We start from the raw sequence: 26141 nt of genomic DNA, 5'->3' as shown, positions 1-26141 counted from the left end.
ACCTCTTTGAGATCCTCCTTCCAATTTTTGTGGATATATTGCTGAGCACTTGGTAATTCCAGTTTTAATTTTTTCAGGAGCCTCCACACTGTTTTTGCACAGCTGCAGCACCATTTACATTCCCACCAGCAGTGCACAGGGTTCCAATTTCTTCACATCCCTTGCCAATGCTGCTGTTTTTTTTTTAAAGTAGGTATCCTAGCAGGTGTGAGTTACCTCATTATGGTTATGATTTGCATTTTCCTGATGGTTAGTGATATTGACCATCTTTTCACATGCTTCTTGGCCATTTGTATACTTCTTGGGTAAAATGTCTATTCAAGTCCTTTGCCCATTTTGATTGGATTATTTTGTTGTTGTTGTTGTAGGTGTTTTTAAAATATATTCCATATATTAACCCCTTGTCCAGATACATAGTTTGCAAATATTTTCTCCCATTCTGTAGGTTACCTTTTCACTCCATTGGTTTTTTTCTGCTGTACAGAAGTTTGTAAGTTTGATGTAGTCCATTTGTCTGTTTTTGTTGCTGGTTCTATTTAGAATATATATTTTTTCTTCGTTGTCATCGTTTTTTTGTTTTGTTTTGAGGCAGAGTCAGTGGCATCATCATAGCTTACTACAACCTCTGACTCTTGAGCTCAAGTGATCCTCCTACCTAAGCCTCTTAAGTAGCTGGGATTACAGGCATGAGCCACCACGCCAGGTTAATTTTTCTATTGATTGATTGTAGGGCCAGGGTTTTGATCTTGCTTAGGCTGGTCTTGAACTCCTTGCCTCAAGCAATCCTCCCGCCTTGGCCTCCCAGAATGCTAGGATTCCAGGTGTGAGCTGCTACGCCTGGCCTAGGAATATGTTTTTAATACTTTTCTTTTTCATGATTCTTAAGGTCTCTTAACTTTATAGCCATGTTATCTATCTTCATTTAGGCTAACTGTATCTTTTATTAGTTTTTTCCTTTAGTATTATTTCTTGTATCTTATGATATCTTCCCTCATTGATTTATTAATATTAGTTTCACTGAGCAGTATCTCTGAGTAATTTTCCTCCTGGAAAGGGTTTGTAGGTGCTAAACTGTTAGTCTTTGCATATCTGAAGGTATCTTCATTTTGTCTTCATTCTCGAATGATAATTTGGCTTGGATTAGAATCTTCAGCATTTCTAAAATCCCACTCATTCATCTGTCAAATGCCCCTTACAGAGCAGCCTATGAAGCAGCTTTTGGTAACCAGCCAGCCGGGGACAGTTTGGGAAAGCCTGGGGTGGGGAGCTTTTCAGACAGGCGAGAGTTGAGTGCTGGTCCTGTCAGAAGAAGTTGAAGAGCGGTGGCTGCTCCCCAGGCCTGGCCACCATGTTTCTCTGGGAAGAATGGATGCTGGGAGGATGCTGGCATGGGAAGCTGCTCTCTGGTTCAGTAGCTGCATATGTGATGTGAACTCTAAGAGTCCTGCAGGAGTGAGAGGAGCTGCTGTGCACATCCCTGAATTCAGATGGGGTACCCTTGAGTTCCAGGCATCTGACCAGTGCAATGAGGAGGAGGGAGGCTGGAGGTGCTTACACAAAGGTGTGGATGGTGGGGCAGGTGAGATAGGCCGGGGGGTGGGGGGACAGCAGACGTGGGCTGGGCCCTGAGAGCCACAAGTAGGGAGGGTGAATCCTCACCTGGGAAGAGCAGCTGCAAGTAGAGGCTGGGACCATTTGGAGATCAGGATCGGAAGTGGTGTCCTTGCTGCCCAGTAGAGTTGGGGTCTGGTGCAGGTTTGGAGGAGGATGTTCAGAAGTTGACAGTAAGCGTTTAGGAGTTGTAATTGACAGATCTGTGACAACCCAGGACAGCCCAGTGACACAGTCTGTGTTGTGTGGAGCATAGGCTGTGCCCTGCATGAGCACAGTGGGCCCTCACACCCCTGGTGATGCGTTATAGTTATTTTGTTACCTCCACCCCACAAGTGTACCAGATCCTGAGTTGGTTTCTCTCATCAAAAGATAGTTAAATTTAACTGTGACCTTATAATATGAATTGTTAGGACTGGATACTGATGGTGGACTGAAGATCAGTATTACAGCACCACCTGCTTCCTTTTTGGGATAATAGTTAAGAATGGATATCCAAAGCTTGTGGAACTTGCTCTGCCTTTGGCTCTGTGGGTTGAGCTCCTCTGTTGAAATACAGGACCACTCAGACAAGTCCCTCCTTCAAGTCATTGTGCTGTCATCTGTGTAGGTTAGGTTAGTTCACCAGCACAGAGCCAGCTCATTTATCATGTGAGATCCAGTAGCTGTTGCCATGCTTGTGTTGTGTTTGGTGTCTGTGGTGGGCATTTGAAGCAGAGGCCCTTACCCAGCTTTGCGGCTACTGTTGTGGATCTGCACATCTCACCTGGCACATGCTGGAATTTCCCTTTCCTATCTTATGTTTGCTTTATGTCTGTTGAAATGTAATTTTTTTTTTTTAAGACAGAGTCTCATTCTGTCACCTAGGCTAGAGTCCAGGGGCATGATCATAGCTCACTGTGGCCTTGAACTCCTGGGCTCGAGTGATCCTCCCACCTCAGCCTCCCAAATAGCTGAGACTATAGGTGTATACCACCACGCCCAACTAATTTTTAAAAATTTTTTGTAGAGACAGGGTCTCGCTATGTTGCCCAGGCTGGTCTCAAACTCCTGGTCTCAAGCGATCCTCCCACCTTGGCTTCTCAAAGTGCTGGGACTACAGGCGCGAGCCATCATGACTAGCCTTATTGAAATGTAATTTTAGGCCAGGCGCCATGGCTCACACCTGTAAATCCTAGCACTCTGGGAGACCGAGGCAGGTGGATAATCCGCTCAAGGTCAGGAGTTCGAAACCAGCCTGAGCAAGAGTGAGACCCCGTCTCTACTAAAAATAGAAAGAAATGAATTGGCCAACTAAAAAAAAAAATATATATATATATATATATATATATATATATATATATATATATATATATAAATAAAATTAGCCAGGCACGGTGGCCCATGCCTGTAGTCCTAGCTACTTGGGAGGCTGAGGCAGGAGGATCACTTGAGTCCAGGAGTTTGAGGTTGCTGTGAGCTAGGCTGATGCTATTGCTCTCTAGTCTGGGCAACAAACTGAGACTCTATCTCAAAAGAAAAAAATGAAATATAATTTTAATGTCTAAATCTGATAATAAAACTTTGGAGCTTTTGTTTATTATGTATCTTGGGATTTGTTTCAGCTCATTTTTTAGTAATTAAATTTTATTTTGTTTAATGAAAGTGTCCATCTAGGTCAGACAGGAAACAATTGACCTTCTCCCTGTGAATGGCTTGCAGGGCCCTGATATGGGCCCTCCTGGAGCATGGGAGCTCTAGTGAGAGGGAGCAGGGGCTGCCCCATGGAGCCACCTTCCCAGTTTTCCCGTGCTCACACATGGTCTTCTGTCCTGGCCTTGCCTGCCCATCACAGCACACCCAAGGGTGCCTGGCAGTAGTTGCAGGGAAGCCTGCGCTAAGTTTATCAGGGCAGAGCTGACGACTCAGCCCCTCATGTCCCTGGAACCAGGGCTCTCTTTTCAAAGCAATAAAATTTATACCTGCACATGGATTAGAAAGTATCAAGACTCTGAAAGGGCTGTCCACAGACTCTCAGCTTCAGCTCCTTCCCTCCCGGTCCCTTACGCTTTCCAGAGGGAGCCTGGCAGATACACACGTGCGTTGAGATCTGTCTGCTCCTGTTTTGTTTTGATTTTATTTATAATTTTTCATTTTGAAATAATTTTAGACTTACACAGAATTGTAAAGGTGCTTCCCTAGTAATCACATCCTCAAGGGGCTGTAAAGGCAGGAAAGACCTAGTCCTGGCGTAGGCCTCAGATGTGGCAGGGGCCATGCAAGGAGATCTCTCCTGGTGGCTGTTTGGGAATGTGCTTGTGTCGCAGATGCTATGAGTTAATCCGGGTGAAGATGGCTGTGCAACCTTGTCTTCTCACAAAGATTTTCCTTTCCTGGTTGTGTGGAACCCTGGTGTCAGAGCAAAGACTAAGTGCACTTTATGCCCTGCAGAAATTCCATCTCGTGGCAGGACACACCCAGATAGAATCGAGTGGGGGAGAGTTACACTGGGAATGGTGTCAGGTATGGGAGCACAGCACCTTGGGGGAGGCCTTTGGCACCTTACCCTGGGTGGGGGGAGGTGTCTCATGTTTGTACTCTGTCTACTTTTATTCATTGGTCAGATGTTTGTTATGCACCCACTATGTGCCAGGGACAGTGTTAAAGTGCTGTCTGTTGTGACTTCCTTGTCCACTGGATATAGAAGGAGGAAAAAAAGAATCCCCACTATGCCTTTTTCCCCCCACAAGAAGTACTGAATCCTTGGGAGAAATCTTCCTTGAAGGCAGGCAGTGTGGGGCGATGGAGGGTCCCACAGGCCGCTCTGGCTGGCCTGGGGGTGCTGGCCCCTCAGCAGCACCTGCTGGCCCCACATTGCAGAGCCTCCGGAAGTGATGGCCAGCACTGCTGCTGAGCCCATCCCAGGAGAGCATGTGCGGCACACAGCACCTCGCTTCAAGCATCTCTCCCATTTCCTGCTCTGTTGTCAGTGTGTTAAATATGCTGTGGTTTGATAGCTTCTCTACCCTCCTTTTCGTTATTGGAAGACCAGCACATGTGAGTCCCTGCTAGGTAGCAGACAGTAACGTTAGCCGCTGTCTGCTGAGGCCTCCCAGTGTGGCAGATGTGGCTTATCTAGGAGCATTCCGTCCTTTTGTTGGTAAGACCCGAGATGTGAACAGGAATGTATACAGACTGCATACTGCCACCTGTGGTGGTCCACATTGTCTCCAGGGGATAACTGGGCTGAGGGCAGCCTGGACAGGGGAGTGGGCAGCTGAATGGGGAGTGGCAGCTAGGGGACAAACAGTGCTGGCCTTGCCACCAGGCTTGTGTTGCCGTTTTCAGGAAGAAAAGTTAGTCTTTGGTGAAGAACCTGTTGTGCAGCTCTATCTTTGGCTGAGGTCAGGCTCATCTCTGCTGTCTCCCCGGCTGTCCCTGCTCTTGGGAGAACCAGCCAGTCTAGGTCTCCCTCCTTGTGGCCCAGCCTTCCTCATTTGGCCTCCCTGCTAAGAATGGTGGCTGGTGCAGGGTCAGTGCCTGCCTGGTGTGGGTGGAGCTGGCAGTGCCCAGAGACTCTCTTCATTTCTTTCGTGTTTGTTCAGGTACTGTTGTGACAGCAAAGTCAGAATCAACAACACTGTGAGGCTGAGGTGTGGTCACACTGCCAGCCACCAGTGCAGCTGGTGTGAACAGTGTTTCCTGGTGGATACACAGCCTGGTCTGTTGTGTTCAGACTCGTGGAGCACAGTAAACGGGCAGAGAAGAATGTCGGCAGCAGTTCCCTAGGAGGACAGAAAAATAACATTGACTTTAAGATTTTTTTGTGTGTATTATTTTCCTAATTTTCCATAGGGAATAGGTTATTTTGTAATTGGGATAAAGCAAGCATTTTCTCATGGAAGAGATACATTTAGTGCGTGCTCATGATTTCACGTGAACATGTATGGCTTCACTTTATTTAACCCTAGTAAGTGTGAACTGCGTGCCCTGTGTGTCCTTGACCCTGTACTGGTTGGCGTCTCATAGTGTTGTCTCTGCTGCACGGACTTGGTGGTCACCAGTTGATCCTGTGTTTTACTGTCTGATAGAGTAAAGCCCCCGTTACCACTCCTTTTTAGTCGTTTCCTTAACTGTTATTCTAGACAGACTTTGGGATTATTTTGTCAATATGCACTTTAAAATCTTTTGGAGAAAATTGGGGTTGCGCTCTGTCTGCAGATTTGGGACAATATGGGTCTTTGTATTAGTCGTCTTGTCCAGGGATGTGGGCTGTCCCTCCATTCACCAAGGCTTTTGTGGGTCTTGGTCAGGTTTTAGAGTAGATATATTTTGAGAGGACTAAAAGTCTGACTTTTGCATTAAAAATGCCATGAAGGAGATGTGGTGTGTTCTGAACGTGGAGCTGGTGGTGCTCACACACCAATCAAGTGGATTCTTCTCTAGGTTCCCTATGAGACACTGAACAAACGCTTTCGAGCTGCTCAGAAAAACATAGACCGGGAGACGAGCCACGTCACCATGGTGGTGGCAGAACTGGAGAAGACCTTGAGCAGCTGCCCTGCCGTGGACTCTGTGGTTAGCCTACTAGATGGCGTGGTGGAGAAACTCAGCGTCCTCAAGAGGAAGGTCAGTTTTGCTCCACCTAATTTATCTTGAAAATGAGCTGTCTTCTGTGGAAGCTGGGGCGTAACTGGCCAGGAAGTCCTAAGATGGAGAGATGAGCTGTAATGTTGGGAATGTGGGGGATGCAGTGTTGGGGCCCCCTTCCATGCTGTGTCCTGGTGCCACTATTAGGCTAAGCAGGCCAGCTTTCTTTTCCTGTAGGGACCATTGTCTTGGCTACAGAAGTGTCCCATGCCCAGATGGAAGGGAGGCCAGGATGTGTAGCAGATTAGTTTATTATTTTTGTAATTGCGCCTCAAAATAGCACATGGGGTTTATTATTGGGACTAATCTGCCCACTGAAAACAACTCAAAAAGTGGGATATTTTAAAACATGTTAATGAAAGTATCATGTTTTATCTAGAAGTTATCTAGAATATGCAGCACAGAAATTCAAAAAATGAAAGTACATAAGAGAGTAAGAGAGACAGAATAGAATGAAACTTCCTTTGTGTTTAGCCAGAGGGTGGGGGTAGGCAGAGATGGTATAGGGAGAAGGACCAGGAGATATTCAGAACTGAATAAAGTCACCAGTTCAGAATCCTAAACAGAATAAATGAAAATAAACCTACGTAGGATTTTCACATGGCAAAATTAAAGAAAACAGAGACAAAGAAAAAAATCTTAAAAGCAGCTAGGAGGGAAAAGATCACTTCCAAAAGAGCAACAAATAGCCTGACAGCTGACAGCAATTGGAAGCCAAAAATAGCGGAATGTGCTGAAAGAGAACTAAATTTTCTTTTAGTTTTCTTTTAGCCAGAATCCTAGATATGCATTAATACCTAGCCAGTAGCCATGTGAGCCATTAAAATTTAAATTAAATAAAATGAAGAATTCATTTCCTCAGTTGCATTGGCTGTACTTCAAGTGGCAACTGTATTGAACTGTGAAGATATAGAACATTTCTATTTAGTTTTAATTTTGAACAACATTGACTTTAGAAAAAAAGTATTATAAACAGCAGGGTATAACAAATTTAAAATTGTATGTGTCTGGCAACATGCTTCAGAATACATAAAGCAAAAAATAACACAACTGAAAAGAAGATGCAAACCTACAACGTGGTAGATTTTAACATACCCCTGCCAGTAATTCCCAGATCAAGCACAAACTTGCCTGCTGGGCATATGCAGAACACTATTCCTTTTATTCTACCATACGGTCCCATGACATCCCCAACTTTTATTTCTCCTTGGTTTTCTTTTTGTGAGCATTCAGGGTTGTGGCAGCCTGGTTCTTAAGGGGCTGGGGCTGCAGAGGTGTGTTGCCATCTGATGAATGGGTCTTTGTTGTGTGTGCGTGGCTTAGGCAGTGGAGTCCATCCAGGCTGAGGACGAGAGTGCCAAACTGTGCAAGCGTAGGATTGAGCACCTCAAGGAGCACAGCAGCGACCAGCCTGCTGCAGCCAGCATGTGGAAGAGGAAGCGCATGGACCGCATGATGGTGGAGCACCTGCTGCGCTGCGGCTACTACAACACAGCCGTGAAGCTGGCGCGGCAGAGCGGCATCGAGGTGGGTCAGGGAACGTGCTCGAGGGGCAGGCATGTCCTGGGGTGGCTCTGCACAGGAGCCACCCACTGTTTCCCACCTAGCATGCGAGTCTATGCCCTGGTTAACAGTTTCCTCATCAAGTTTTGAGGCTCCTCCCCCTTCATGTAAACATTCTCAGGTTTTAGCTTTTTGAAATAAGGAAGTCAGTATTTAAAAATGACTATAGGTGCTTCTCATTTGCTTTTGGTCATTTAAACATGCTCTGATTAGGAAAATGTGGAAAGGTATTTTCCCCACCTGATACCTGCGTCTCCAACAGTGACACACTTTGGCATGTTTCTGTCACTGCTTTATTATTGTGGGAGCTTTGGGTTTATCTCAGATATGGTGCATTTTCCATGCAGCTATTTTTTTTTTTTTTTACCTAATTTTTTTTTGTCACCCAGGATAGAGTGCAGTGGCATCATCATAGCTCACTGCAACCTCAAACTCCTGGCCTCGAGCAATCCTCCCACCTCAGCTTCCCGAGTATCTGGGACTACAGGCATGCCACCACACCTGGCTAATTTTTCTATTTTTTGTGGAGACGGTGGAGACGGGGTCTCACTCTTACTCAGGTTGGTCTTGAACTCCTGGGCTCAAGTGATCCTCCCGCCTCTGCCTTCCAGAGTGCTAGGATTACAGCATGAGCCACTGTGCCTGGCCAAGTCTGTTTTAGTGGTACCAATGTTACAGCTATAGAATTAAGCAACACTCTTGCCTTCAGAACATGTTCCAGCCAAGAGCTTCTGAAAGAAGCATGCTGGATGGTTTTGAAGTTGTGGCCTCAGGTTTCCTTGCTTCACTTTTTCAGACTTAGCTGCGACTTTAGGCCCAGGTAGCTGGGGAAGGCCCCTCTGTTGTTGGGCAGTCACCCACCACTGTGGGGAGCCTGGGTCAGTTGGAGCCTCCCAGGTGAGCATGCGTGCCTGGCCCTCATTCTTGTCCAGATCCCTCTGTTGGTGCCTCACCCATCTTGATGTAGGTGATGATGTGTCCCATGTTAACTGAAATGACAACATTCGGAAACCTCTGGTGGCAGAGTCTCTGAGAGCAGTGTCCCTTCATTGTCCTAGGTCCTGGGCAGGACACTCCCTAGCCCTCTCCTCTGACCACCTGCTATGGCTTCTCCCCCATGTGCGTAGCAACCACCAAGTCTCCCCCCACCTGAGGCTCCTTCCTTCATGTCAGCCAGCCTCCCTACTGCGCACTCCTCACTGCAACCTTCCCACTGTATCCTCCCATCTGCAGCCTCCCCTCTGGCTTCCCTGCTACATCCTCCCATCTGCAGCCTTTCCTCTGTGGCCTCCCCATTGTGGCTTCCTCAAGCCCATCTTGGCCCCCTCTGTCTAACCCAGGGACCCTATCTCTTCTTATAGCTTAACTCCCACCATTTGTATGTGACTCCCATCTGGGGTGTGACGGGCCTGAGCCCTGCCAATCTTAACCCTCACACAGGCATCTGTAGGGCCTGCCTGTCTGCACTCGCTGTGCTCCCTGGGCCTGGTGTCCACTCCAGGTACCCCCTCTCCATTCTTCCCTCACCATCAGACTGACCTCTAAGAAAGGTGAGCTGGACACTGCTCCTCAGCCACTTCTCCCTGCTCACCTGCTCCAGCCCAAGGCCTTTGCCCTGAGCCTGAGCATCTCCCCAGAGCAGCCTCCTCCAACCACCTCGGGTAGAACGGTGTCCCCTTCCCTGTCTGTCCATCTCCCAGCATGCTTCAGGGCGCTTTCCTGCTTATGTCTGTGTCCTCTGTCTCACCCACCAGGAGGGAACTGTGTGTGGCTCTTTTTGTGTTCAGGTACATGATGCCCTCTGTGGTGAGGAGCCCCGCTGAGACCTGTATAGGTGTTGGTGTTGCTTCTGAGGCTGCCCTGTAGGGTGTGGTGTCCCCCGAGTATAAGCGAGCTGACACATCAGGGTGAAACACCCATGGTCCTTGGTCGGTGACCAGGGCTGGTGCTCCTGGACATACAGCCTTGACCAGCATCTGGTGTTTCCACTCACAGATGCACCCTCTGCCCCGGCTCCTTGAGGGCTCTGGTGTGCACACCTGACGGGCTTGTTCCCTGGCCTGGGTCATCTCTGTCCTGCCTCTGCTATGCTGCCTGCCTGAGCCCCTGTGGCCACCAGAAAGATCCCAGAGAGACAGAGACTGTATGATGGAGGATACACAATTGGAAGTGGACATGTGGGCAGCAGACAGGCCAGGAGCCACCTCTTGGAATTTAGAGCAAAATCTAAAAGCAAAGTTGGAAAATAGGGAAGAAAACACAACTTAAACTTTGTGAGGAAGACCCAATGGTTGGGTTGCAGAAAAGAGAGTGAATTGTCAAAGAAACAATATCAGAGAAAACACCTGTGAGGCATTAAAGTTCCTTCTCCCCACTTAATCAGTGGAGAAACTGAGGCACAGGAATGTATGTATAGTTGTGGTGGCAGTCACACAATGGCACTTATTTATGAGTTCAGGGCAAAGGACAACCCACTAAGGCCCAGAAGGACTATGGAACTTGCCCAGATTCCACAGCCAGGAAGTATCAAAGCAGGGCTTGCACCCGGCTGACTGGCTCCTGAGCTTGGGCACTGTCTAGTGCCACAAGGCCACTGAGGGCCAGTCAGGTTACAGCCCAGCTCTGGTCTCCAACCTCCAGGCCCCAGTACACTCCCATGGCCTCCTCCCCACTCTCCTCGAGTCCAGCGAGGTGTGGCACTGTAGGAGCTGAATGGTGACCTGTCTGGCCTCGCCATGGGCAGTTGGGGTCTTAAGCTATGTAAGGTCCCATACTCCACCATGGCTCCTGAGGAAGGCCTAGTGCCCCCAGGGGTCACTCATAAGGACCATGGGCATAGACTGCTCTTGAATGGGGCTTGGCCTGAACTCTCACTGCCAGCCTTGCAGTGGCTGGTGAGGCCCAAGAGAGGGGCCTGGGTCACCTTGAAAGAGCTCACCCTGGACAAATGGCTCCCTTTGGCCCTGGGGGCAGGTGGGCTGCTCTCCTGCTGCCACAACTGGACTCTGGGCACCCAGCCTGTGCTCGGCCACTTATAGGGTCTTGATCCTAAGCCTGTGAGTTGCCTCATTTCTTCTTGTTTTCTTAATAAATTATTGGTTTTAACTGCTGCAATATTAGCCATAATGTGCTTTTTTATTATGCGTTATTCACTTACTATTTGTTTTTGAAATGGAGGGGCTGCCAGGAAGGGCTTGATGAAGCCAGTCCGCATGTGCCCTCTACTGGCCCAGGTCCCCCACACCCTGCAACAGGCTCAGCCTGGGTTTCCTGCCCCGGCAGCTGCTGTCTACGTGGCATGTGAACCCCACCAAGATTCCCATTCTTCGTGGGCCGTTCTGTTCCCAGGACCACGAGGAAGTTCGGCACTCTCGCTCCCAGTGTTCCAGGCTATCCATGAACCCCAGAGGGGTCTCCATGAACATGGAGCTTGGGTGTGGACTGGAGGTGTTCCATGAACGGTTGGCAGGACCTAGGCTGGGCCCTGAAGAGGCTGGGCATGGGGGCGGCATGGGGTCCTTAGCCGGGTGGTTCTAATTAGAGCCACCTCCTTCCTCTAAGGACCTGGTGAATATTGAGATGTTCCTGACAGCCAAAGAAGTAGAGGAGTCCCTGGAGAGGCGTGAAACGGCCACCTGCCTGGCCTGGTGCCATGACAACAAGTCCCGGCTCCGGAAGATGAAGGTGGGTGGGGCAGGGCTCCCTGTTGGGTTGGAGGGGGCTGCATCACCTGCCCTAGAACCAACGTGCCCTCCCCTGTTGCTTGGCAGTCATTTGGTTTTGGTATAACGTGGAGGGTTATTTGGTTTGCTGGGGATTTGGTGGTGGTTTTCCATTTTTTAAGTTTAGACCCTGAAAAGTACACTCTCCCTCTGCATTAGCGTGTGGACTGGTGTTCTGGCATGGGGTGTTCTGGGTGGGGTGCAGGAGGCTGGCCAAGTGCAGGCAGTATGTTCATTCAGGCTCCTGTGCTTGGAGCCGGGTGGCGGGTCGGTCCCACTCCACGTGGGTCTGCTCTGTGGTCCCCCAGCACTGAGAGACACAGGAAGCTGGTCGGAAGTCCTTGTTCTTGTGAGGCTGCCCTGGCTGTGGTGTTCTTATTGAATACACACTTCTCTAGAGACCACTAGAGTCTTGAGAAATAGGCTCTTAAATGTAAACTACAGGTTTGTTTTTTTTGAGACAGAGTCTCACTCTGTTGCCCGGGCTAGAGTGCCGTGTCATCACCCTAGCTCACAGCAACCTCAGACTCCTGGGCTCAAGCGATCCTTCTGCCTTAGCCACCCGAGTAGCTGGGACTACAGGCATGCGCCACCATGCCCGGCTAATTTTTTGTATATATATTTTTTAGTTGGTCAATTAATTTATTTCTATTTTTGGTAGAGACGGGGTCTCGCTCAGGCTGGTTTCGAACTGCTGACCTTGAGCAATCCGCCCACCTCGGCCTCCCAAAGTGCTAGGATTACAGGCGTGAGCCACCACGCCCGGCCTATATATATATATTTTTTAGTTGGCCAATTAATTTCTTTCTATTTTTAGTAAAGATGGGGTCTCGCTCTTGCTCAGGTGGTTTTGAACTCCTGACCTTGAGTGATCCACCCTCCTCGGTCTCCTAGAGTGCTAGGATTACAGGCATGAGCCACTGCACCTGGCCTAAACTACAGTCTTTAAACCTGCTTACTAAAAGATGATGTTGCCTACAGCTTGCAGAAATATTTTAACTTATATCATCCAACCCCCACCTCCGTTAGAAATAGTGTGTTCTGTTTCCTAAACTGAGCACTGCTCTTACGTCACCCTGGTTGAGCTTGTTGGGGTCACATAGTCACCAGCCAAGAGGGACCCCCTCTGCCACTCAGAGATGGGTGAAAAGTACAGCAGCCTATGGCTCCCCGCAGAGAGTGAGGATCTTGGTATAGAGGCCCTAAAAGGGAGGCCAGAGTTGGTGTTGACCCACCCCACACAGCGCCAGCCACACTCCCTCCCAGAGGGGTCGCGCCTTGCAGTGGAAACTCTCCCTGGGTGTTTTCTTGTGAACGTCAGAGGGAAGATAGGATCCCTCCATCTTGATGGGATATTTCTGTAAGCCTAGCTACCTACCAGATAGCTGCTGGAGAGCCTCGAGGCCGGCCCGGGCTATGCCACACGGGCTGCAGTCTGCAGCTGGTGTGGGGCCCAGCTGAGTGCACACCCGGCAAATGAGTGTTGTTTTAGTGTTTAAAGAAGTCAGGATTCAATGGAATAAAAATAGCTGTCCCCAAGTGCATCTTAAAGACTACCCAATGATATACAAACATGTCCATCAGGAATGTCAGCTGAACACAGCCAGATACACGATGTCTGTGCAGTCTGTGTGCACATGGGAGCCAGGGAAGAGCCACACACTGCACTGACGGGTCCCTCGGGGCAGCCTTAAGCATCTAGATGGGAGAAGAAACTTTTGAGCCATAAGTTTCACCTAGTCGGAAAATAAATTTTAAAATAATGAGGTGCCAAGTTAGTATCTCTTAGATTGACTTGGGGCTCTCGACCCCACAGGACAGCAGAAGCAGTGGTGTGTGCGCCACATGTCTGTGGAAGTGCCAGGGCTGCCGCCGAGCATGCACAGTGCAGCTGGTGTTGCACACTTTGTGATTGTGTGTACTTGTGTGTCATGGTATTTGAGTCTGAATACCTAATTTTCACTACATAGACATACTTACCTATTAGTCAACTATTTGAAAGTTAACCCAGTAGAGCAAAGAGCTGTCTTAAGTAATAAAGGGTTTAAAAAGTCCATTTTGTAAAGCAGTAACCTAGCATTTACCCAAAGTATTGCCCTTCTAGAATGTCCACACAGTGGCTCCTTCCCGCTTTTCAGCAGCTGAATGACACACACCAGTTGTAGAATCAGCAGTCGCTGGGGGGCCCCCGGGAGGCAGGCAGGGCCTGAGGAAGCTGTGGCCTTGGTGCCGACCAGAGCCTGTCCATTTATCAGTGGGGCCAGGGCTCGGAGGGAGCCCTGTGGGTGACCTTGTTCCTCTCACTGGTTTGTACCAAAGCTGGTGCTCACACATGGAGTCAGACAGACTCCTGTCCCAGCTTGGAGCAAGCGAGGGAGTTCTGTGTCCAGCTTGTATACTCGTATGCCTGGGTGCTGAGGGGTGGGCTGAGGGATGGGGAGGGGAGGAGAGAGGGTCAGGGACACCCCCCTCCATCCATCCTTGCTCTGAGCACCTGTTGCATGGCATGTCTGAGTCCTACTCTGGAAGGTAAGTGGCTCTGGTGCTCTGGCTGGCTCCTGGGTCCGGGCAGCCCAGTCTACCCTCAGAGTTGCTGTTGCAGGTACCTGTGTGTCGGGGCATGGGGCTGGCAGGTGAGGTGGGCCAGGGTGAAGGACAGTCCCTCAGAATACCCGTGTACACATGGCGGAGGCTAAATGGGAAAGGAGTTGTTATAGACAAGCTTCGAATTTGAGTTTTAGACATTGGGGGTTGATTTATTTGCTTGCTACGTAGAATTTCTGTTCATGCCATCTTGTGATCTGGAGGCTGTGGAACTCAAAATGACAAAATGAGGAGAACCGTAAGACCTGTCGTATTCAATTCACTCCATATATCCCATTTCTGGTAGAAAACTCTGAGTATGCTCTGAAACCATGTTGAAGACATTAAGGTTTAAATCATTCCTTTTGTAAAATCTAGCTTCTCATCCAAGATGGCAAAAGTTAATTTTGCTGCTTATTCCAGCCACAAGAGTTTCAGTCCAGATTGGGTTGATATCACTAAGGGTTCAGAGTTAGCGTGGGCTTCTGTAGTGTTCCCTGAGTCACGGGCAGAGCTCTTGTGGCAGATGACCTTGGGACTCAGTCCTGCCAGAGCCTAACCCCCAATCCTGGCCTTCCCAGCTCTGTCATAGCACCCTCTTCTTGGCAGTCCCCAACCCAGCTCTGTCTCCCTCCTGCCCTTTAGGGGAACCACCCTCACCATCTGGACCTGGGCCTCAAAAGTTGAGACAGGAGCTTATACCCCACGTGCCTGAGCCTGGGCTCTTGTGCCTGGAGTCTTCTCCCCAGGCGTGTAGCTCCCACCCATAAGTCTTTGCTGGAGTGTTTGCTGCTCAGCAAGGCCTGGGGCTCCCACCTCTCCGCCTGTAACTCTGCTCAGGCTCCCCTGTGAGGCAGCACCCCACACCCCACACCATCTCCTCTCCACAGGTGTCTCCCAGCGTAGTCTCTGGTGGGAGTGGCACCCAGTTCCCACTGTAGGACAATGTTCCAAGGCCCAGGGGGATAAAGGAACACATTTAGGTGAAGAAACCTTTTTGAGTGTGCTCATGTGCTTTTAGGACTGTGATGACATTCTAGTAGAACCCAGAAAGCTGTTTTGTCCTTGAGGAAAGGTTAGTACCTTTCCTTCACGCAGTCACGTGTCCTGTGACCTGGGGACAGCCTGTGGCAGCCTCCTGTGGCTCCTGCTCACCCTCTGAGTCACTTTTTCTGGGGTCCTGTAGCTGCCAAGTGGCTGTACCTGCTGCTTCCGCTCTCCCTGCGTCCCCTAGGGCTGAGCTCCTCGGTAGTCCTCAGTCATCAACTCCTGGTTTGAAACGTGGGGCTATCACACCCTGCTGTGGCTGCCTGAGATGGGGCTGGGCTCTGACTCTCAGAACCAAGTTGGTCCTGCTAGAAAGTATCTGCTGCAGCTTGAAGTGGCAGTTTGGGCATCCACCTGCCTTCCAGGTACCTGTCTGAGGGGCTCAGGGCTTTGGTCTTGGGGTCTGCTGGTGGACACAGCATAGCACCTGATGTGCTGTCTAAGCCCTGCTCTTGTCTTTGCCCTCAGAGCTGCCTGGAGTTCAGCCTAAGGATTCAGGAGTTCATTGAACTCATCCGGCAGAATAAGAGACTGGACGCCGTGAGGTAGGACATTGCAACGCAGGTGCGGTTTCTCATGGGAGGGCAGGACGCTTGCTGCGCACCTACCTGGCCTGTCCCCTTGTGGTCTGGGTTCTGGGGAGTAAGTACAGGGTGCCCCATGGGTTTTCAGTGTGACTGGCCCTGTCTGATCAGGCAGCATGCTTCTCTCACTGTTCCTGGGAGGCAGGGGTGAGGCCTGGAGCCCGGGCAATGTCCCCAACCAGGGTATGGTGACAAGTGGGTATCCAGGCCCCCAAGGCTGTCAGGTGAGCCAACTTTGGCATCATAGCCATTCACATAAAACATGTGGACACAGGGCTTTGAGTACCCTCTTCTCATTTGGGAAAATGTCATCAGCTCCTTGTAGCCCAGGAGCATCCCTGACATGGTTGGTCCTTAGTTTGGGGAATTCCCACGTGGTCATCTGGAGAACATTGATGACACATGGCACCCAGGGCTTCCTGCATGGGCACATCTGAGTTTCCTTGGCCTATCTCTGACCCAGAGGTAGCAATGGGCTTGGGACAGGGTTCAGGGCACTGAGGCTGGCTGCTCATGCGACCTCAGCCTGGTGGGGCCCTGGCAGTCAGGCATAGGGAGAGGTCGCTGGCCTACTCAGCCTCACTGGGGCCCAAGGTGTTCACAGCGTGAGAGAGGCCAGGTGCTAACTTCTCACTCACTCTCCAAGCTGGATGGCGTTGGGCGCCGTGAAGCCTCCCTGTGCCTGGCCTGGGCGGTGCTGGTCAGTTGGCGCTCTCCACATCCGCAGGCGGAGGCAGTGGCAGCTCCTCTAGTGCAGGGTCCTCTGGCTCGTGTTTGTTGAGGCTCCTCCAGTGAAACCTCGCACTTTGTGAGTAGGGTGGCTGTGTTGGGGCCGTGACTGGTCTGTAAATGGGTGCGGCCACAGGTGCCTGGACAGCAGGGGCTGAGCTGCCTGGTGAGTCTGCCCAGTGCATGTACAGCAGAGATGTGCTTGCCAGGAGGTGGGGCACCGCCTGCGATAGCCAGCACCTGCCGCAGACTAGGTGGATAACGGCTTCCCACAGGGGCCCCGTGGAGGAGCGGGAGTCTCGAGATGGGATGGCAGTGAGTCCTCATGGCCACATCAGCAGGGTGCAGGACCTCAGGGCTCAGGTCAGAGAGTCCAGGTGTCTGGGCGCCTGCTCTGTCCCTGGTACGGGATGTGTACAGCTGGTGGGTGGGGTGTGCCAGGCTGTGCTGGCTGCAGCCTGGGGGTGTCCCTTGTAAGTCCCTAGGACAGTCGGGAGGCACAAGAGCAGGTGGAGCAGAATGTCACTTTGGTGGATCCCAAAACAGTATGGCAAAATATGTACAGGTATTGAGTGGCTTCTATGTTTTATTTGTATTCTCACAAATGGAATGTGGCAGAGGTGCTTGTGCCATCAGGCAGGTCTCCTGGAAGAGGTGGGGTCAGAACAAAGGTTGGAAGGTTGGCACCTTGCATTGGGGCCGAGGACTCTGATGGGAGAGGTGCAGAGTGTGGGCCTCAAGCTTGTGCAGAAAGGGCTGAAGCAGGAGGGAAAGGGCCAGCTGGGTCCAGGCAGGCAGGGTGAGTGTGGCTGGAGCTGATCATATGGTACGTGTCCCATGGTTGTCTTCAACGGAAGGCAGAGAAGTTGGGCCACAAGTCTCCTGAGGGCTCTGGCTGGGCCCTCACGCCAGGTGCCCTACACACAGCAGCATTCACCAGGCAGAATTCACCAGAGCCCTCCGGCTGGAGACAGTGGAGAGGCTGGTCCCAGCCTGCAGGAGCTGCCTGCCTGCCCAGTGCTGAACTCAGTCCACAGGGTCACTGGCATGCGAGGTCCAACTCCAGGGCTGCGGCTGCCCGGCCCCAAGTCAGGGTGCGGTCGGCAAGGGTGAGGTCCTGCCTGGCCTCCTGCACCTCAGTCTGGAGCAGGCCAGACCAGGCTGTGGACTTCTGCCCTGCCCCAGGTGTTTGTGGGTTTGCCAAATGTGAAAGTGTGAGCTACTGGTGATCACTTTTAACATTTTTAATTGTTAATAAATGAGTAACCCAATGCCTGACCCCAGGTGGCTGGGATGTGGCGTGCACTTCACTGGCTTTTGTGTGGAGGATAGCCTGTGTTGTCACATACCTGTGCCTCAGCCTGGCCGGGTGTAATTTATGTAGTTAGTCTTCTAGGTATTTTTGTCATACATGTTCATGTGTTCAAAGAAAAACTGTCATTGTTTCTTATATTGGCTGTGTGGTGTTCGTTGAAGAAAGGTCATGGCTCTATCTTACCAGCTGTGGATGCACGCTGGGTTGCTTCCGCTTCATCTGCTCCTCCTTGTGCCTTTGTGACAGCACCTCGGAGCAGCTCTCTGGTGCTGGGGCTGTGTTTTGTTATTGTAAGGTCCGAGGAGTATCACCTATCACTTTTCCTGTTTTCTGTTTCTGTCTTGGTGTCAGGATTTGTAGATCAGGGTAATAGTGTTATGTGGCTGTCCAGCTTGGTTAGCAAGGTGAGAGACAGTGTGTCCTGCATTTCGCTTGGTGGGACAAGAAATGTAAACCAGATCATGCACTTAGTTGAATTCATAGATATTGAAAAAATGTAACCAAAGAGACCAAGGAAATTATCCCTTTAAATCAGGTCTGGTAAGAGGTGAGATGGCCAGTTAAGTGAAACAACTTAAATATTTGTTTAACTGAAACATTTGGACCATATTCTCTGCAGTTTCTCAGGGACAAAAATGATGGGGAAGGGAGGTCGAGGTGTTGTTTCTAGGGGCAGAAGCTGCACCAGAGCCTGCATTGGTAGCAGAGTGATGAATTTAGTCTTTGATAAGGGAATTAGGGCATCCAGTGGGGTCTCTTACTGGATTAGACTCTCGTCCATGCCTACCCACAGCTCGTGGGGGTGCCGAGGGCATCTCAGGCCTCACCAATCCCTCCCCACACTTACCCTGTAGGTGGACGGTGTGTGGGCTTGCTCTAGTGCCTCCTGAGCCCGGACGCTGTCCCACCCCTGCTGCCCTTTTGGTGCTTCTGCCTCGTGGCCGCCTTGCTGTCCCTCGGGCTACTCAGCCCCTCCCATACTAGCTGCAGTCCAAATCCACGTTTTCTCCGAGGCTGCCATAAGCACCAGTACCTGGAGGCTTCGTCTCTGTCCCTTGTTGCTGACATAGCTCAGTGCCGACCTCATATGGGACATGGGCCCTGATTCTGCTACATTGGCCCCGATCCCTGGGGCAGAAGGCCATTTTGGGGAGAAGGGCTTTGAGTGCAGAGGACATGGTAGTGGACCAAGGGCATACGTGAGGGCAGGTGTGCTCTCGGGACTGCCAGAAGGTGGTGACCACCAGTGCCCAGTGGCCTCACCCAGGGGGAGCACTTGGGAAGGAGTCCAGCATTTAAAGTGTGTGAGAACGGGGCCCTTGAGGTGAACAGATACCCAGCGGCACTGTCATGTTCTGCTTCAGTCTCCCAGCTGGGCAGGAGCTGGCCTCTGTGCATCCTGCAGTGTGTTGGCTCAGGAGAGGCGGTGGCCACATGTGGTGTTTGCACACTTGGGGCTGAGAGGGCCTGGCTAGAGCTGCCAGGAAGTCCAGTCTCTGCACCCGAGTGAGGCTGTTGTTCTTTGTCGGGTTGTGCTGGGAGCCACTGCAGAGAGGGAGGGTCCCCTGGGGCCATAGGGTGAGCATCCAGGGCATTTAGAGTCAGGGCTTTGGCTTCCTTGTAAACCAGAGTTGCTTTAGAGGGCTCCAGGCAGGGGTTTTCTGTGTGGGATTCCACATGCCCTGCACATGCCCACCCAGGGGTGCCTGTGTGACTGCTCTCCCAGGCCCTGGTCCCCAGCAAGTCAACTTGGAGTGAGGTGCCTACTTTGTACCTAGGCTCTGACATAAAGACTGTTAGCTCATATTCTTAAATTTGAAAATGTGGACTTAAATATGCCAAAATGTTGTTTTTTAGACATGCAAGAAAGCACTTCAGTCAGGCTGAAGGGAGCCAGCTGGACGAGGTCCGCCAGGTCATGGGCATGCTGGCCTTCCCGCCAGACACACACATCTCCCCGTACAAGGTAATGTCTGTGCACCTGCCTGCAGCTTCCTGCTGGCCCTCGAGGTTGAGGTGTCCACATAGGGGGTTGCGGGGGCGGGGTGCCTGCCGTCTGGGGTCCTATCTGTAGCTGCTTCCACAGATCAGGGCCTGTCCTGGCTACATACCCTGTCAGACCTGTCCAGCCAGCTGGTTCTTGTTTTATTGCCATCTTATGGATAAGAAATCTGAATCTGAAAGGTTCAGGAAGCATTTCAGCCTAGAAAGTTCAGCTGGGGGGGAGGGTAGGGAGAGGGTTTTCTCACCTGATTCCTTTGCCATTTCATTTTCATTTTTCTCTTTCTTCCTGCAGTCCTTTAGTCAGAGTCACACTGGCGTGGTCTGTGTTTCTCTTACTGGTATTTTGTATTTTATCTGTAAATGTTGGAGCCTCTGAATCTCTGTGGCCCTAGCAGGGGTCTCATGCTGGTTCTGCCTCCTTTGGCCCTTCCTGGTTCCTGGGCATTGCTCCCCCACTTGTCGTGGTCTTCCTCTTCTCTGCCTTAGGGTTACTGGTCTTCGGTCCTCAGCCCTCCTGCTGAGGATCACCTATTCTTTGACCTTGTGGGTTGATGTGGGGCCTCATGAGAATGTGGTCATGCGCCATCACTATCCAGGTGCCCCGTGCTCTGACCCGGCCCTACCAGGTGGGGCCCTGGCTGCTCCTCCATTGGGGCGGCTCAGCCGCATTGCAGGAGCCAAGTTCGCCATGTGCTCACCTGGCTGGTAGCGGTTTCAATTCTTGGGCAGAGAATAAAGTACAATCTCTTACTCATGGAGTTGGTGAAGTTTGTTCTCTGGGCCATGAAATTGGTCTCTGTCAAAGGCCAGGGTGTTTGCCCTGTGGCCCCCACCCACCCCACGGGGTTCAGTGTGTCAGGACCACCCACTCAGGGATGCCAGCAAAATCTTGCGCAGATCCAGCCTCTCGGCCCACTACCTATGGAAGGCTGCTGAGAGCTCTCTTACCCTGCGTGAATTCACACCGATCAAAGGCATTTGGGACATATTATAATAAAAACCTACCAGATCATGAGGATCTTCAGGTGTCAAGTCTAAACTCAGATTTTAAATTAGCATCTCATGTTTCTCCCACTTGTTCTGGAGAAGACTTGGTTAGAGGTGCAAGAAAGGCTGACTGCCTTTGGGGTGAGATGTGTGGCTTATGGGGGCATGGAGCACATCTCCTCCTGGAGGTGGCCTGACAGTGGCAGTGAAGAGTGAGGCAGGTCCTGCTGTCCCACCACCTCGGGAACAGCATGGACATCCTCCAGAGCTGAGCCTGTCCCCTCTGCATGGGCTTCCCCAGTGCCATACCCACTCACTGCCTGGCATGCTGGCTAGGAAGATGCCAGTTACTGCCCATCACACTGGCTTTTTAACTGTGAATGACGGTCAGAGGGATTTGGCAACACAAATAATAAAGACCAAGATACACACGGAAAACTGTGGCTTGGCGGAGCAGGCCATTTAGGGAACAGAAAACTTAAAAGGAGAGTTGAGGCAGTGCTGTGTTTTGGAACCCAGGAGCAGAGAACCAGGGCATTCTTAAGGTTCTCACAATCACCAAAGGAAGGAACAGGGCATGTCTAAATGGATCTCTTTGTTCAGAGAAAGGCAGTAGCCATCAGAGGCCTGAAGGCAGAGGATCAGGGGAGTGGAAGGTACCAGGGCTGTTACTTTTCATTGAGAACCTTCTGGATTGTTTGTTTCATCCTGTGTAGACTTTGCTTTGATAAAAATAAGACTAAAAGCAACTTTTTAAAAATGTTGGAGTTGAGTGTGATGTTTTCCTCAAACTCAAACTGAAGAGCTCACAAAGAATGGCTCATGGTGCCCTTGGTGACGGCCTCCCTTCCCCAGCATGGCATCTGCCGGCCAGGCAGAGTCACTGGGGGCCTTTCTGGGCTCCTGTGAAGGTTTTCTCTCTTGCTTGCATGTGTATTTGTGCATGTACTCTGACTCCTACATGCTCTCTGAGTCAAAACCTGAGGTTTCTTAGGGACAGATAGATGTTCTAACCCAAGGAGGAGTGGCTGTTTTCCATCTAACAAATCATTTCTCTGAAGTAAGACTTTTCTCTTTAAACCTAATGCTCTGAAGCTCACTCTGGGCTGTGCTGTCCGTCCAGCCCATTGAGTCCATTTTTTGTCACAAGGCCACAGGGTCCACATATTCCAGACCATTTGAATCGATTCACATACAGGTGAATGCCGACAGCTAAGTTGACAGTGGTCCTGCAGTGTGTTTTAAACCAAGACCCTGGAGAGCTCCATTTTGTGCTGACCTGCAGGGCAGAAGTGTGTGGGGAGGGGGCGGGGTAAAGGGGTGGACACCTACCCCCTCAGCACAGCTACTGCCGAGAGCTGTCCCTCTTGGGCCTCCCCGGAGCTGCCCTGGGAAGGTTCCCATCATGCTCTGCCCTCTGTCTTCTAGGACCTCCTGGACCCAGCCCGGTGGCGGATGCTAATCCAGCAGTTCCGATATGACAACTACCGACTGCACCAGCTGGGAAATAACTCCGTGTTTACTCTCACCCTGCAGGCTGGCCTCTCAGCGATAAAGACACCGTATCCTTCCCCTTGTGCTTAGCCCTGCTTAGTCTGGGGCTTGTGTCTTTGGTCACATTTTAAGACTGACCGTGCACCTTACCACTCTTGTCCTCTGAAAACATGTGCTGTGGTCCACTGTGAAAAGATCCGGGCTCCTGCCTCTTGCTGTGCCTGCACAGTGTTGAGAGGAGCCTTGGACCCATGTGAAAAGGCTGTGAGAACCTGGACTGCGTTACCTCCCTCTCATAATCTGAGCTGTTGCTGTGGACACCTCATGTTGACCAAAAAGCAAATGTTTGCATATGTTCCGGCAGCTGGAGCATTAACCATTCAGAGTAGTTTCCCCATTTGATTCCCAGGAATACTGTAGAACTTGAGTGGTCTGAACCCTTGCTGTGCTAGGAGGGGGTTTTTCTTCTCAAATTAGCTCATAAGAAGTGGTCCTGTCTCAGCAGAGAGACAGCTACCCTCTCCAGAGAGCACCAAGATGCCAGGCCCTAGATGCTGTCTGCATCTCCATCTGGATCTGATAGCTTCCTTAAGTGCGAGTCTCAGTCCCCTGGAACTGCCGTCTTGTGACACCAACAGACCTGCTAGTCCCCATCTCATAGCACCACCATCTAATGCTGGGCACCTCAGCAGTACCGATGAGTGGCAGGACTCGAGTCCTGTCGAGGAGGACTCAGTCCTTCATGTGATTAGCCCTGTCCCCATGTGACTGGCCCTGTCCCCTCCCTGTAACTGACTCTGTCCCCCTGTGACAGGCAAGGGCCCAGAGGGTGGTAAGTGTCCTAGGATGACTCCTGGGACCCAGCTGTCTTGGGCTTTGAATCCTGGCTCCAGCCCCTGGTTCTTGCTGTCTCTGTGGTACCCTGTGTGGGAGGAGCTTGTGTGTTTGCACTGCCATTTCCCCGTTCCAGGAGAACATTTCTCTTGGCTCCCACCTGTCTTGCTGAGAGGTTGCAGGGGATGGGAGAGGACATGTGGACGGCTGAATCCTGGGGGAGGGTAGTGCTCTCAACTCTTTATCCCTAGTCAGGCTCCACTGAGGCTTTTTTCCCATTGAATGGGAAACAATGTCTTCACTGTGGAAGACAGCCCTGTGTGTTTTCTATGTGGTGCCTGAGTGGCCAGGAAGGGCCTTGTCTCCCCCTGGCTGCCCTGATAGGCCCCAGAATCCTTCCTTAACCCGATGCACAGACAGTGCTACAAAGAAGATGGCAGTTCCAAGAGCCCGGACTGCCCTGTGTGCAGCCGCTCCCTGAACAAGCTGGCGCAGCCCCTGCCCATGGCCCATTGTGCCAACTCCCGCCTGGTCTGCAAGATCTCTGGCGACGTGATGAACGAGAACAACCCACCCATGATGTTGCCCAATGGCTATGTCTATGGCTACAATGTGAGGGGCAGGGAATGGGCAAGGCTGGCAGGTGTCACATCAGGGCAGGGCTGACCTCCCCCCATCTGTGCCTGGTGCACCGCTCTTAGCTGTCATTCAAAAGTGGGCGAAGGGGTGGGAACGACGGGTGAGCAACCCCAGGATTTCTTTGACAGGTGTACCTTTAGGAAGTAACTTTGCATAATAAGATGGCTTATCCCCTGATAGTTCCTTCTGTGGGTTTTTAGCGGAAATCCTAATGTATATTGTGTTAGTCTAATGCATTTCCAATCTTATTTTTCAGTCTCTGCTTTCTATCCGTCAAGATGATAAAGTTGTTTGCCCAAGAACCAAAGAAGTCTTCCACTTCTCACAAGCCGAGAAGGTGTACATCATGTAGGCCCTGCGTCGCCAAGCACACGCCCTGGGGGCAGGGGCCACCGTGGGCAGGGGCCAGGCCCCTCCTGCCCTGAGCTCTGCCTGCCGCAGCGTTTCTGTTTCTTGCGACCAAAGATCAATGAGCAACGATAAATACTCTTAGGAAGAAAGGAAATAAGATTTAATAAGTTTGTACTTGAAAACATTTTGATTGGTAGGGTTTTGTAACATAAGTCAACAATTTGATGCTTCTGAAAAGTACTTTCAACTTTCAGAGGAAACGTTTCTTTAAAGACTGACCTAAACACCGAGGGAAACTCTAGAACATTTCAAAAATAGGAATCAATGGTTTTCCTCATGTTTCTCAGTTTCCTCCCTTCTGCTGAAGATGAGACTTGGAGAAAGGTTGGTCCTTCACCAAATCACGTTGGCCCTGACACGGCCTGGGAGAGGTGGTGACTGTGGTGGTCTCACCTGCAGTGACCCGAGATGCGGTGCCAGGAGGGTCACTCATGACTTCATTCTAGAGCTGCTGCCAAAATGCCCGGTGCCACAGCCCGTGGGGGGCTGGCTTTGAGGACTGCCCCACCTGCCTTGTGGGCAGTGCCTGTGGACTATCTAGTATGTGCATAGGTTCAATATCACATCTTTCGTGCGCCGCCTTACTTCCTGCTTTGAGAATGTATTCACGTGGAAATCCACTGGACCGAGTTTCTGCAGAGGCCTTGCTGGATGGTTCCATAACTTTAGAGTCTAAATGCTATTCATTACAGAAACTAATAGTTCAGTTGAAATAAGTACTGATGACTTTTCAAAACAAATGAACCATTGTAGTTTACACAAAACCATATTGTAGAGGTTTATATTTAGCACTTATTTTTGCATGTTGATGTTGATTAGCTAATAAACTGTAAATGTAAAACATGTTAATAAAAGGGTTTTCTATTTCTTCTTTCTGTGTGAGGCAGAAGCTACTGTGCATTTCTGACACTTGAGTTGTGTTCTCCCTTCTGCCTGGTCAACATGGCCATGTCGGGCCTGGGTTTGCCACTTGTAGCCAAAGGAGGGCTCAGGGTGCGGCTGGAGACCGCACTAGCCCAGGAGCTACCCTGAGGGACGATGGCACCAGCATCTTGAGTCCTGAGGTCAGAGCTGGCTCCTGGCAGGAGGCACAGGCCTGGGGTGTGGCCCTGGCCTGGCCTTTGTTTGGGGCAGGGGCTGAGGTCCTAAGCTGGGGAGTAGAGGGGCTGAGAAGGCCTGCGGGCCATGGCCACCAGCCCCTCACCCCCTCACTGCCCAATACCTGGTCTCTCCAGGGCCCTGCCCCCTACTCCCCTGCTCCCCAGTTCTGTGGGTGGCCTTGGGCCCCTCACCCTTGACTCTTCCTCATGTCAGCTGCCTTGGCCACTCCACCCCTGCCATGCTTCTAGGGCGCAAAGGTGGTTACACATGTTCCACTAACAGAAGCAGGCACTTGTGCTGCCCCTTGTTGTCCTCTGCTCCTTGACTCATCCCAGTGAAGCCACAGCCTCCAGGCCATCACCCTGTGCTCTGCTGTGGGTCTCCCTGTGACTTAGGCAGTGCGCGTTGGCCACATACCACCAGTTGGCACCTCTATGCTCAGGGAGGGGTTGTGGCTGGCCTGGTGCCCACCTCCTCCACCCCTAATGCCTGCCAAGGGAGATGCAGGGACATAATGGCACTTCTGTGCCCTCCAGGTGTGCCCAGGACCCAACTAAGCCACCCTTGGCCCACTGCACACCCAGCACCACGCTCCTGATGCTGGTGACCCGAGCAGCCTGGGCTGTCATGAGTAGGGTCTTATTGTGCCTTGTCTCCCGCTGTCTGCTGTTCTGTTGAAGCGTACTGTATTGGAGCACACACACAAGGAATTTCTACATCACATGTGCATCTGACCACCATGCAGACTGCTCCAGCTTCCCAGTCAGTATTCTGGCTACATCATTAATCACCATAGTGGCTCAGCCAGTTCTTGAACTCCATAAAAATGGAGTCCTATGAGGTGACCTCCCTCAGCTTTGTGCCTGGGTGGTTTGTGTTTGGCACAGC

At 51.0% G+C, this 26141-nt stretch overlaps 1 protein-coding gene across 2 annotated transcripts in view; it reads left to right on the top strand.

The window, feature by feature from the left end:
* MAEA (macrophage erythroblast attacher, E3 ubiquitin ligase) overlaps positions 1-25023 on the top strand; it is a 41761-nt gene extending 16738 nt beyond the window's left edge. For both annotated transcript variants that reach the window (XM_012783375.3, XM_075992910.1), the window contains 8 exons: positions 6037-6219; positions 7564-7767; positions 11365-11487; positions 15624-15700; positions 19641-19749; positions 22203-22336; positions 23519-23714; positions 23998-25023. In XM_012783375.3, the coding sequence (XP_012638829.1) occupies positions 6037-6219; positions 7564-7767; positions 11365-11487; positions 15624-15700; positions 19641-19749; positions 22203-22336; positions 23519-23714; positions 23998-24093 (1122 nt within the window). In that variant the 3' untranslated portion in view covers positions 24094-25023. The remainder of the gene's footprint in view (positions 1-6036; positions 6220-7563; positions 7768-11364; positions 11488-15623; positions 15701-19640; positions 19750-22202; positions 22337-23518; positions 23715-23997) is intronic.
* Positions 25024-26141: the final 1118 nt, after the last annotated feature.

This window comes from Microcebus murinus, chromosome 16 (assembly GCF_040939455.1).
Source record: "Microcebus murinus isolate Inina chromosome 16, M.murinus_Inina_mat1.0, whole genome shotgun sequence".
NCBI lineage: Eukaryota > Metazoa > Chordata > Mammalia > Primates > Cheirogaleidae > Microcebus > Microcebus murinus.
The sequence above is the reverse complement of the archived record's forward strand: the minus strand, read 5'-3'. Positions and strand labels throughout refer to the sequence as shown.